Raw genomic sequence first — 12,719 nt, 5'->3', positions numbered from 1 at the left:
TATATCATCCTGTAATCTAAGGCGTTCCTCTTCACTATTTACGACACCACCAATTTTCGTGTCATCTGCGAACTTACTGATCATACCTCCTATATTCATGTCTAAATCAATAACGTACACTACAAACAGCAAGGGTCTGAGCACCGATCCCTGCTGTACCCGACTGGTCACAGGCTTCTAATTGCAAAAATAACCCTCAACCATCACCCTCTGCCTCCTGCCACAAAGCCAACTTTGGATCCAATTTGCCAAAATCCCTGGATCCCATGGGCACTTACCTTCTTGACCAATCTCCCATGCGGGACCTTATCAAAAGCCTTACTGAAGTCCATATAGACTACATCAACTGCTTTACCCTCATCTACACAGCTAGTCACCACCTCAAAAAATTCAAACAAATTTGTTAGACATGATCTCCCCCTGACAAAACCATGCTTACTATCCTTGATAATTCCTTCCCTCTCCAAGTGGAGAATAATCCCGGTCCCTCAGAATTCCCGACCATTGATGTTGGACTCACCGGCCTGTAATTACCTGGTTTATCCCTGTTTCCTTTCTTGAACAATGGTACCACATTAGTTGTCTTCCAGTCCTCTGGCACCTCTTCTGTTGCCAGAGAGGATTTGAAAATTTGTGTCGGAGCCCCTGCTATCTCCTCCCTTGCCTCACATAACAGCCTGGGATACATCTCATCTGGGCCTGGGGATTTATCCACTTTTAAGCCCGCTAAAACCGCTAATACCCGCCCCCCCCTCCCTTTCAAAGCTAATTTGATCAAGTATATCACAATCCCCCTCCCTGATCTCTACACCTACATCGTCCTTCTCCATAGTGAACACAGGTGAAAAGTAATCATTTAGAACCTCACCTATGTCCTCCGGCTCCACACACACATTGCCACTTTGGTCCCTAATGGGCCCTACTCTTTCCCTGGTTATCCTCTTGCCCTTAAAATACTTATAAAAGGCCTTGGGAGTTTCCTTTATCTTGCCTGCCAGTGTTTTTTCATGTCCCCTCTTCGCTCTCCTAATTACTTGTTTTTTTAAGTACCCCCTACACTTTCTATACTCCTCTAGTGCCTCCACTGTTTTCAGTGCTCTGAATCTGCCATAAGCTTTTTTTTTTTACTGATCCAATCCTCTATATCCCTTGACAGGGTTCCCTGGACTTCTTGGTCCTACCTTTCACCTTTACGGGAACATGTTGGCACTGAACACTTTCTTTTTAGAATGACTCTCACTGGTCTGATGTCGACTTTCCTACAAGTAGCTGCTCCCAGTCCACTTTGGCCAGATCCTGTTTTATCATATTGAAATCAGCCTTCCCCCAATTCAGTACTTTTATTTCCAGTCCATCTTTGTCCTTTCCCATAACTACCTTAATTATTAGAGTCAAAAACAAGAAATGCTGGATTCACTCAGCAGGTCTGGCAGCATCTGTGGAAAGAGAAGCAGAGTTAACGTTTCGGGTCAGGGAGGGGGGGGGGGCGGGTATTAGCGGTTTTAGCGGGCTTAAAAGTGGATAAATCCCCCAGGGCCCAGATGAGATGTATCCCAGGCTGTTATGTGAGGCAAGGGAGGAGATAGCAGGGGCTCCGACACAAATTTTCAAATCCTCTCTGGCAACAGAAGAGGTGCCAGAGGACTGGAAGACAACTAATGTGGTACCATTAGAGTAATGGTCACTATCCCCGAAATGCTTCCCCACTGACACTTCTACCACTTGTCCGGCTTCATTCCCTAAGATTAGGTCCAGTACCTTCCCTTCTCTTGTAGGACTTTCTACGTACTGGCTCAAAAAGCTCTCCTGGATACACTTGAAGAATTCCACTGCCTTTAAGCCTTTTGCACTATGACTATCCCCAGTTGATATTGGGGAACTTGAAATCCCCTATTATTTTTACACGTCTGAGATTTGCCTACATATCTGCTCCTCTATCTCTCCCTGACTGTTTGGAGGCCTGTAGTACACTCCAGCCAAGTGATTGTCCTCTTTTTGTTTTTAAGTTCTACCCATATGGCCTCATTTGAGGAACCTTCTAAGATAGCATCCCTCCTTACTGCAGTAATTGACTCCTTTATCAACAGTGCAATGCCACCTCCTCTTTTACAACCCCCTCCCCCCCCCCCCCCCCCCCCCCCCCCCCCACTGTCACGCCTGAAGATTCTATACCCTGGAATATCGAGCTGCCAATCCTGCCCTTCTCTCAACCATGTCTGTGGTAGCAATAATATCATAATGCCATGTGTTAATAAATGTGCTACATTCATCTGCCTTACTTGTAAGACTCCTTGCGTTAAATAGATGCAAACCAGCCATGCATTATTCCCTTGTGCCTTGACAGGTCTATATTTGCTCTGCCTTCCAGACTCACTTCGTTTCACTTCTTTATTTTTTCCTGTGCATCACTCCCTATTGTACCTCCACTCTGTATCCCATCCCCCTGTCAAATTAGTTTAAACCCCCCCCCCCCCCCCCCACCCCCAACAGCACTAGCAAACCTCCCTCCAAGGATGTTCCAATTAGTCCCACTCCTCCTGCTCTTTTCCTAGATTTCTGCAGATGTTTCCTTCGGAAATATTCATCGAATTTTCTTTCAATAGTTACTATTGAATCTGATTTCACAATCCTTTCAAGCATCACGTTCGAGATTGCAACATCTTGCTGCGTTAAAAAAAAAGTTACCCAATCTTGCCTCTGGTTCTTTTGACCATTATCTTAAATCTGTGTCCTCTGGTTACTGACCCTCCTCCCCAATGGGGAGCAGTTTCTTTTTATTTATTGTATGAAAACCCCTCACAATTTTCCATTAAACCTCCCCTTAACCTTCGCTGCTCGAAGGAGATCAATAATAAAATTGTGGTGATTGTTGACTTTGTTAGCTTCTATCCACACATTTTAACTTTGAATGGAGTGTGGATATTTGGATGCTGAATTGTGTGAAGAATACAGCTGTAAAGGCTCAATTATTTCATTTAGCTAACAGCAATTCTGTATTCATTACATTTTATGATGTGTTTCCCAGACATGATCGCACAATGCAAGATATTGTCTACAAACTGGTGCCTGGTCTCCAAGAAGGTAAGTTCGAAGTTTTTAATTTTTTCTGAACTATTCCTATTCTTTCAGCTCCCCCTGACTCTACCTTTCCGCCCCTACCTCCCTCCCTCCTCCTTCCCCCTCCCGCCCTCCTCCTCCTTTCCCACTCCCTACCTCCTCTTCCCTCCCTCCCTCCTCCTCCCTTCCTTCCCCCTCGCTCCCTCCTCCTCCTCCCCCTCCCCTCCCTCCCTCCTCCTCCCCTCTCCGTCCCTCCCTCCCCCCTCCTCCCCCTCCCTCCCTCCCTCCCCCTCCTCTTCCTCCTTCCCCCTCCCTCCCTCCCTCCTCCCCCCTTCCTCCCTCCCTCCTCCCCCCTTCCTCCCTCCCTCCTGCTTCCCCCTCCTCCCCCCTCCCACCCTCTCTCCTCCTCCTCCTCCACCCACCCTCTCTCCTCCTCCACCCACCCTCTCTCCTCCTCCACCCACCCTCTCTCCTCCTCCACCCACCCTCTCTCCTCCTCCACCCACCCTCTCTCCTCCTCCACCCACCCTCTCTCCTCCTCCACCCACCCTCTCTCCTCCTCCACCCACCCTCTCTCCTCCTTCGCCACCCTCCCTCTCTCCTCCTTCGCCACCCTCCCTCTCTCCTCCTTCGCCACCCTCCCTCTCTCCTCCTTCGCCACCCTCCCTCTCTCCTCCTTCGCCACCCTCCCTCTCTCCTCCTTCGCCACCCTCCCTCTCTCCTCCTCCGCCTCCCTCCCTCCTCCTCCTTCCCCCCCTCCCACCCCCTCCCTCCTCCTCCTTCCCGCTCCCTCCTCCTACTCCTTCCCGCTCCCTCCTCCTTCCTCCTCCTTCCCTCCTCCTCCTTCCCCCTCCCTCTCTCCCTCCTCGCCCTCCCTCACCCCTCTTCCCTCCCTCCCACCTCCTTCTCCCCTCCCTCCCTCCTCCTCCTTCTCGTTCTTCCCTCTCCCTCCCTCCCCCTCCTTCCCCCTCCCTCTCTCCTCCTTCCCCCTCCCTCTCTCCTCCTTCCCCCTCCCTCTCTCCTCCTTCCCCCTCCCTCTCTCCTCCTTCCCCCTCCCTCTCTCCTCCTTCCCCCTCCCTCTCTCCTCCTTCCCCCTCCCTCTCTCCTCCTTCCCCCTCCCTCTCTCCTCCTTCCCCCTCCCTCTCTCCTCCTTCCCCCTCCCTCTCTCCTCCTTCCCCCTCCCTCTCTCCTCCTTCCCCCTCCCTCCCATCAACTCCCCCCTCCACCTACTCCGCCGCCTCCCCCTCCCCCTCCCCCCCTCCGCCGCCTCCCCCTCTCCCCCCCTCCGCCGCCTCCTCCCCCCCTCCGCCGCCTCCTCCCCCCCCTCTGCCGCCTCATCCCCCCCCTCCGCCGCCTCATCCCCCCCCTCCGCCGCCTCATCCCCCCCCTCCGCCGCCTCATCCCCCCCCTCCGCCGCCTCATCCCCCCCCTCCGCCGCCTCATCCCCCCCCTCCGCCGCCTCCTCCCCCCCCTCTGCCGCCTCCTCCCCCCCCTCTGCCGCCTCCTCCCCCCCCTCTGCCGCCTCCTCCCCCCCCTCCGCCGCCTCCTCCCCCCCCCCTCCGCCGCCTCCTCCCCCCCCCCTCCGCCGCCTCCTCCCCCCCCCCTCCGCCGCCTCCTCCCCCCCCCTCCGCCGCCTCCTCCCCCCCCTACGCCGCCTCCTCCCCCCCCTCCGCCGCCTCCTCCCCCCCCTCCGCCGCCTCCTCCCCCCCCTCCGCCGCCTCCTCCCCCCCCTCCGCCGCCTCCTCCCCCCCCTCCGCCGCCTCCTCCCCCCCCTCCGCCGCCTCCTCCCCCCCCTCCGCCTCCTCCCCCCCCCCTCCGCCGCCTCCTCCCCCCCCTCCGCCGCCTCCTCCCCCCCCCTCCGCCGCCACCTCCTCCCCCCCCCTCCTCCGCCACCTCCTCCCCCCCCCTCCTCCCCCCCATCCTCCCCCCCCCTCGTCCCCCCCATCCTCCGCCACCTCCTCCCCCCCTCTGCCACCTCCTCCCCCCCTCTGCCACCTCCTCCCCCCCTCTGCCACCTCCTCCCCCCCTCTGCCACCTCCTCCCCCCCTCTGCCACCTCCTCCCCCCCTCTGCCACCTCCTCCCCCCCTCTGCCACCTCCTCCCCCCCTCTGCCACCTCCTCCCCCCCTCTGCCACCTCCTCCCCCCCTCTGCCACCTCCTCCCCCCCTCTGCCACCTCCTCCCCCCCTCTGCCACCTCCTCCCCCCCTCTGCCACCTCCTCCCCCCCTCTGCCACCTCCTCCCCCCCTCTGCCACCTCCTCCCCCCCTCTGCCACCTCCTCCCCCCCCTCTGCCACCTCCTCCCCCCCCTCTGCCACCTCCTCCCCCCCCTCTGCCACCTCCTCCCCCCCCTCTGCCACCTCCTCCCCCCCCTCTGCCACCTCCTCCCCCCCCCTGCCACCTCCTCCCCCCCCTCTGCCACCTCCTCCCCCCCTCCGTCTCCTCCCCCCTCCGCCTCCTCCCCCTCCTCCTCCCCCCTCCGCCTCCTCCTCCTCCCCCCTCCGCCTCCTCCCTCCTCCCCCCCCTTCCTCCTGCTCCTCCTCCTCCTCTCCTCCACCCACCCTCTCTCCTCCTCCTCCACCCACCCTCTCTCCTCCTCCTCCACCCACCCTCTCTCCTCCTCCTCCATCCACCCTCTCCTCCTCCCACCCTCTCTCCTCCTCCACCCACCCTCTCTCCTCCTCCTCCTCCACCCACCCTCTCTCCTCCTCCTCCTCCACCCACCCTCTCTCTCCTCCTCCTCCACCCACCCTCTCTCTCCTCCTCCTCCACCCACCCTCTCTCCTCCTCCTCCATCCACCCTCTCCTCCTCCCACCCTCTCTCCTCCTCCACCCACCCTCTCTCCTCCTCCTCCTCCACCCACCCTCTCTCCTCCTCCTCCTCCACCCACCCTCTCTCCTCCTCCTCCTCCACCCACCCTCTCTCCTCCTCCTCCACCCACCCTCTCTCCTCCTCCTCCACCCACCCTCTCTCCTCCTCCTCCACCCACCCTCTCTCCTCCTCCTCCACCCACCCTCTCTCCTCCTCCTCCACCCACCCTCTCTCCTCCTCCTCCACCCACCCTCTCTCCTCCTCCTCCACCCACCCTCTCTCCTCCTCCTCCACCCACCCTCTCTCTCCTCCTCCTCCACCCACCCTCTCTCTCCTCCTCCTCCACCCACCCTCTCTCCTCCTCCACCCTCCCCCTCTCCTCCTTCGCCACCCTCCCTCTCTCCTCCGCCAACCTCCTCCTTCCCCCCCCTACCACCTCCTCCTTCCCCCCCCTACCACCTCCTCCTTCCCCCCCCTCCCACCTCCTCCTTCCCCCCCCCTCCCACCTCCTCCTTCCCCCCCCCTCCCACCACCTCCTTCCCCCCCCTCCCACCTCCTCCTTCCCCCCCCTCCCACCTCCTCCTTCCCTCCTCCTCCTTCCCCTCCCTCCACCTCCCCCCTCCACCTCCCCTCCCTCCTCCTCCTCCCCGCTCCCTCCTCCTTTCCCCATCCCCCCTCCTCCATCCACCCATCTCCTTCCCCCTCCCTTCCCCCTGCCCCCGCCTCTCCCTCGCCCCGCCCCTCCCTCGCCCCGCCCCTCCCTCGCCCCGCCCCTCCCTCGCCCCGCCCCTCCCTCGCCCCGCCCCTCCCTCGCCCCGCCCCTCCCTCGCCCCGCCCCTCCCTCGCCCCGCCCCTCCCTCGCCCCGCCCCTCCCTCGCCCCGCCCCTCCCTCGCCCCGCCCCTCCCTCGCCCCGCCCCTCCCTCGCCCCGCCCCTCCCTCGCCCCGCCCCTCCCTCGCCCCGCCCCTCCCTCGCCCCGCCCCTCCCTCGCCCCGCCCCTCCCTCGCCCCGCCCCTCCCTCGCCCCGCCCCTCCCTCGCCCCGCCCCTCCCTCGCCCCCTCACTCGCCCCGCCCCCTCACTCGCCCCGCCCCCGCCCCTCACCCGTCCCTTCCTCCTTCCCTCCCTCCTCCTCCTTACCTCCCTCCCTCCCTCCACCTCCCCCTCCCTCCCTCTCTCCACCTCCCCCTTCCCTCCCTCCCCCTCCCTCCTTCCCCCATCCCTCTTCCCTCCCTCCCTCCTCCTTCTCCCCTCCCTCCCTCCCCCTTCCCTCCCTCCCTCCCACCCTTCCTCCCCTCCCACCCTTCCTCCTTCCCCCTCCCTCCCACCAACTCCCCCCTCCACCTCCCTCCCCCCCTCCGCTGCCTCCTCCCCCCCCTCCGCCGCCTCCTCCCCCCCCCTCTGCCTCCCCCCCTCCGCCTCCCCCCCTCCGCCTCCAACTCCCCCCCCGCCGCCTCCCCCCTCCGCCTCCGCCCCCTCCTTCCCTCCCTCCCTCCCTCCCTCCTCCTCCTTCCCCCCTCCCTCCTCCTCCTTCCCCCCTCCCTCCTCCTCCTTCCCCCCTCCCTCTCTCCACCTCCCCCCTCCCTCCACCTCCTTCCCCCCTCCCTCTCCACCTCTCCCATCCCTCCTTTCCTCTCCCTCCCTCCCCTCCTCTCCCTCCCTCCCCCTCCCTCCCTCTCCCCTTCCCCCTCCCTCCCTCTCCCCTTCCCCCTCCCTCGCTCTCCCCTTCCCCCTCCCTCTCCCTCTCCTTCCCCCTCCCTCTCCCTCTCCTTCCCCCTCCCTCACCCCCACTTCAATCTCCTTCCGCAAATCAGAGACTCCTAACCTAAGTTCTAGCATTGTTGGCAAGAATTATTATTACAATTACTATGACAATTCAGAGCAACCATCCTGTTTCCCATTGTCACACCTATAGTTTCTATCCTGCTCATAGTTTATATTAGTTTATAGTTTTTCACAGCTTTGTATAAGTTCAGAATACAGAACTATGACGTACTTCACGTTGTTCTGCATGATAACTAGCTTCTGCAACACGCTCATAAAATCATTCGAGCCAGATTGCTTAACTGTTGGGTCTAATCAGGATAGGTTTCATTCATGATTAAAAACACTTCTCAAAAAAAAAAATCTAATTTAATTGGAAGTCTGAAATTGTTGCATTTAGCACTATGGATTCATTTGCTGATCTTTCTTTTGGTGTTTATTCAAGCTGATTGTTAAAAGCCCTATTTTTTATGTTCTTCAGGGTCAGGTATGTTACATTTATAATGGTTAATTTATATTCTGGTTTTGTTTAAATACCTGAAGTAAGTATTTGCAACTATGTCAGACCACTGTGCAAAATTCTTTCATTAGTTGAAGCCTTAAACATAAACCTGAAGAGGTCCCTGTCTTTAACAATTCTCATTGTGTTGACTCGGCTGTTCAGTGTTAAACTCCCCCTTGTAACGTACTACTAAACGAATACAAGTACTGCATTGCAGACATCCATTGGAACTCATGCTGAAATGATAACACACTTTCAGGCATCCCTGTCTGGAAATAGTCTCAAATTTCAAAGAATGCTTTCATGGAAGTTGCTGTGGAAATAACGTTCATGGCAATTACAGGTTATCTGTACAAATTTAACCTTAGTAGTCGATTCAGTCTTAAAAAAAAATTGTCTTCCCTTTCAACGCATACACCACATTCTATATAATCTCATGTATTCTATGCACAATTATATAATGTCTCAATGATCTCTTAATCTCTAGCATTTAGAGCTACAAACTCAGTTGTTATGGTAACCAACATTTAAACTTTCAAATCTGTTGCAATTTTGCACATAAAAATGGAAAATGTTACTGGGTTTTGTATTTGATCAATCACAGGGTTGATTTCAAACAAAAGCTGTGCTATGAAAGGAAAAATATGCAAATAATACCAGTTACCATTGGTAGTTTAGCATGAGTTAACATCAGGAAAAATTAGTAATGAGACTCATTGAAATTAATTGCAATGTTTCTCTCTAATGTCTGCACTGTGTACAGATTAAACACTACTTTGCAATCTGATCTATGCAAGGCAGTCAGTGATACTGGTATCCCTTGTTCCTTGAAGCAAGTGGCAAAGATCAGAGTTACTAATACCATTAATATTGGCAATATTGACTTTTGATCGTATTCTAACTTCCTGACCTTACTGGGTGGGAATTAGGTATGCTGTCCCAGCAAGTTATATTGGCAGCACACAATTGGGCAATCAGTTCATACATGTTTCCTGCATGTGTATTTTGCTGGTTTTTGCATTTAATAGAAAGCAAGAATGCTGGGTATGTATCTCGGATGTATTCTTGCTGTGCACAGGTGTATCTGTTTATTGACCCACTGTGCCAAAAGAGGTTGGAGATGCAGAAGAAGCTGTAGTCAGAGGGATGGAGAGTTTTTGGCCAGGAGTTTGGTTTTGGAGGAGATTATAAAGATAGGGAGGGGTGAGATCATGGAAGGATTTAAATGCCCAGGCAGAAATGTTAAATTTAAGAAGTTCAAGGGCATGGATGATGGATGAACGGGACATGTAGTGGGATCATATAGGGACAGCTGAGGCTTGGGTGGCCTGAGGTTTATGCAAGTTGGAGGATGGGAGGCTGCCCAGGCAATCATTGGAACAGTTGAATCAGGAGATGACAAAAGCATGCATGAGTATTTCAGCGGGGGTGGAGACAAACATTGTTATGGAGGTGAAAATAGGTGGTCTTTGTGATGAAGGTGATTGAGTTTGAAGCTCAGCTCAGTGTTAAACAGGGCCCTGACTTGGCAAACGGAGTAGTTCAGCATGACACAGTAGTTGGGGAAGGGGAGGCAATTGGTGCTGAGTGTATGGAATTTATGCTGAGGGCGAAAGATAATGATTTCAGTCTTTACAGTGTAGTTTATCCAAGATTGGATGGTAGTCAGACAGTGCCACAGTACAGACAGTGGAGGAGTTGAGAAGTGGTGGAGAGGTAGAGTTCGATTTTCACAGCGTACATGTGAAAACTGATTATGTCTGAGGATAACTTTGCCTGAGCACATGTGAATGAGGGGGGAGAAGTTAAGGGTCTCACCTGGAGCAGCTGTTTTCTGTTCAGTTAGTGTTGAGGATTCAACAATTTGAGTGAAGAGAGTGTTTTGGAAAATGTGCTTGTGCAAAAGGTTATTCAAGCATGCGGTGCTTTGCCAAAGGGAGTAGTTGAGGCAGACATCATTGTATTTTTTAAGGAAAAAGCAAAGCATCGAAAGCAGAGGAAGATATATGAATGGCGAAAGCAGTGAGGTTAGTTTTGGATTACTGGAGCAAAGAGCCTTCTCTTCTGTGCCTTCTGTGGTCACACCAGCTTACATTTTAAAATCAGTTTATCATTTCCAAAAAGTGGAAATCAACCTGAAATTAAACTGTTATGATTTGAAAAATGTGACTTTAATAATTCATTGTAAATACCCAGATAATTAGGGAAATAAAGGGTTGTGTTCTTTAATCTCCTGCCTATTGTTTCAGTGTCATCTGTAATGTTTGTCATTCTCAAGCACTCTTTATTAATGGAGGACACCGCATGGTGAAAGTGACGGGGCATGGTGAGGCTAGATAAGTCAGTCATGTACCTTCAGCAAGAACATTGTGGGTGTATTGCACTCAGTTAACCTGCTGAGTGTTTGGAGGTCTTTTGCAGTTTTACATGATAAGTTGCAAAAATGTTTCATTATCCTGTAATGGTGGGTCATGAAATAGATTTTGTGCAAATTACAGGCTTAGAATTCTTATTTTGTACCTGGATGTACTAAAAGGAATTCTTATAATTTAGAAATGCAGAAAAAAGTGTACCTTACAATATTTTTAATCATGATTAAGTCTGACTAATCTGTCATTTACAGCGGAGTTAAAAAAGCAAAAAGACTTTTATCAGAAACTTGGCCTTGAAATGCCCGGAGAGGTCAAAGGTGAGACGTGCACAGCTAAACAACAGTTCGACCCACTCCATGACGGTTAGTCACTTTTCTGTTGAACCATTTCTGCCAACTGACATTTTCTTTCTCAGCACTGGGAAAGCTTTACTTATTCTGCACTGTCCTGCTTTTAAGCTGAATTTTGTCTGTGCTGTCTGGGTGTAACTTAACATACTTGCATTTATGAAATAGTCTTTATCTGCATGGTTGAGTGAAATGTTGGAGGAAAATGGGGTAATTGTGAAAAGATCATCATCAGTGTCCCGTTGCGTTCTTTTTCCAGGTACCAAGTAAAGATGGGAGTGTAGTAATATTTTATCTTAACATAGATTTGCTGCTGAAACCCTCAATTATGCCTTTGTTACCTCGAGACTTGACTATTCCAGTGCACTCCTGACCAACCTCCCATCTTCCACCTCCACAAACTTGTCATCCAGAACTCTGGTGCCAATGTCCTAACTTGCACCAAGTCCTGTTTCACCCATCATCCCCTATAATCACTGATCTACATTGGCTCCTAGTGAATCAATGTCTCAATTTTAAAATTCTCATCCTTGTTTTCAAATCCCTTAATGGCCTTCCTCCTTCCTATCCCTGCAACCACCTTCAGTCCTGCAAGTCTGAGTTCTCTCCGCTCCTCCAATCTGGCGATCTTTGCATTCCCAATTTTAATCATTCCACCATTGGTGGTTGTGCCCTCAGCTGCGAAGGCTCCTAAGCTCGAGAATTCACTCCCTAAACCTCTCCGCCCCTGTACCTATCTCTTTCTTCAAGATTTTGGTCATCTGCTCGATAATAGCTCCTTATGTGTAGCTCGGTGTCAAGTTTTTTGATAATCGCTTCTGCAAAGAGCCTTGGGACATATTATGTTAACTATATAAATGCAAGTTGTTGAAGTGTGCTTGAATAGGTGCAGAACAGTTTGGGGCTTTTGGTTTTAGCCAATAAAATGATAAATAACCATACAAGAGAGAAACAGTTAACATTTCGGGTCCATGACTCTTTGGCAAAACTGAGCGAACAGATAAATAACCATTCTCGGAGAAGACTCGGAGGGTGGAGTTCCAGACCGGTAAGTATAAAAAACTTACCTCGGGGATTCGCGGCTACATTCACGGAGAAGACTCGGAGGGCGGAGTTCCGGACCGGTAAGTATAAAAAAACTTACCTCGGGGATTCGCGGCCGACATTCTCGGAGAAGACTCGGAGGGTGGAGTTCCGGACCTGTAAGTATAAAAAACTTACCTCTGGTAAAAAAAAACTGAAAAGTGATGTTACAGGAAAGCTGTGACCTGATTGGCTGGTAGGGAATCTGTACTGAATTTGAAAATAAAACATTGGTAAAAATTGATTAAAACCCTTAATTAACTAATTAATAAGTGGAGTAACAAAACCAGAGGGAGGAGATTACTGTATTTAGTTAGCATTTAATATTTATAGTAGAAATCTAGCACTAGGGACCATATAGTTAATTATAACAATTTAGTAAGGATTTAGTAAGGATTTAGTAAGTATTTATTTTATATTAATTACCTAATTAGTGCTAGAAATGACAGTTAGAGGTGTGAAGTCCTTCACCTGTGAGATGTGGGAAGTCCGTGACACTTCCAGCGTTACGGACAACTACATCTGCAGGAAGTGTACCCAGTTGCAGCTCCTCACAGACCGCATGGATCGGTTGGAGTGGCAACTGGATGCACTTAGTAGCATGCAGGTGGCAGAAAGTGTCATAGACAGGAGTTTTAGAGAGGTGGTTACACCCAAAGTGCAGGCAGATAGATGGGTGACTGATGAAGGGGCAGGCAGTCAGTGCAGGAATCTCCTGTGGCTATCCCCCTCTCGAACAAGTATACCGTTTTGGATACTGTTGGGGGGGATGGCCTATCAGGGGAA

The 12,719-nt window shown here is 53.0% G+C and overlaps 2 protein-coding genes across 3 annotated transcripts in view; both read left to right on the top strand.

Moving 5' to 3' along the window:
• Positions 1–12,719, top strand: part of LOC137377586 (polycomb group RING finger protein 3) — a 283,609-nt gene that overhangs the window by 175,410 nt on the left and 95,480 nt on the right. Inside the window, exons 5-6 of one of the 2 annotated variants that reach the window (XM_068047388.1) lie at positions 3,026–3,081; positions 10,755–10,820. In XM_068047388.1, coding sequence (XP_067903489.1) covers positions 3,026–3,081; positions 10,755–10,820 — 122 coding nt within the window. Of the gene's footprint in view, positions 1–3,025; positions 3,082–10,754; positions 10,866–12,719 lie in introns of both variants that reach the window. The other variant, XM_068047379.1, reaches the window with a different exon arrangement.
• Positions 4,507–9,269, top strand: LOC137363448 (uncharacterized; the record flags this gene model as incomplete). The annotated part of the gene is made up of 4 exons (XM_068027296.1): positions 4,507–4,577; positions 7,217–7,268; positions 8,111–8,116; positions 9,210–9,269. Coding segments are annotated over 4 exons (189 nt in total), but the record flags the coding sequence as incomplete, so codon positions are not given.

The sequence above is a fragment of the Heterodontus francisci genome, chromosome 1 (genome assembly GCF_036365525.1).
Source record: "Heterodontus francisci isolate sHetFra1 chromosome 1, sHetFra1.hap1, whole genome shotgun sequence".
Classification (NCBI taxonomy): Eukaryota; Metazoa; Chordata; class Chondrichthyes; order Heterodontiformes; family Heterodontidae; genus Heterodontus; species Heterodontus francisci.
This window is presented reverse-complemented; position numbering and strand designations above follow the sequence as displayed.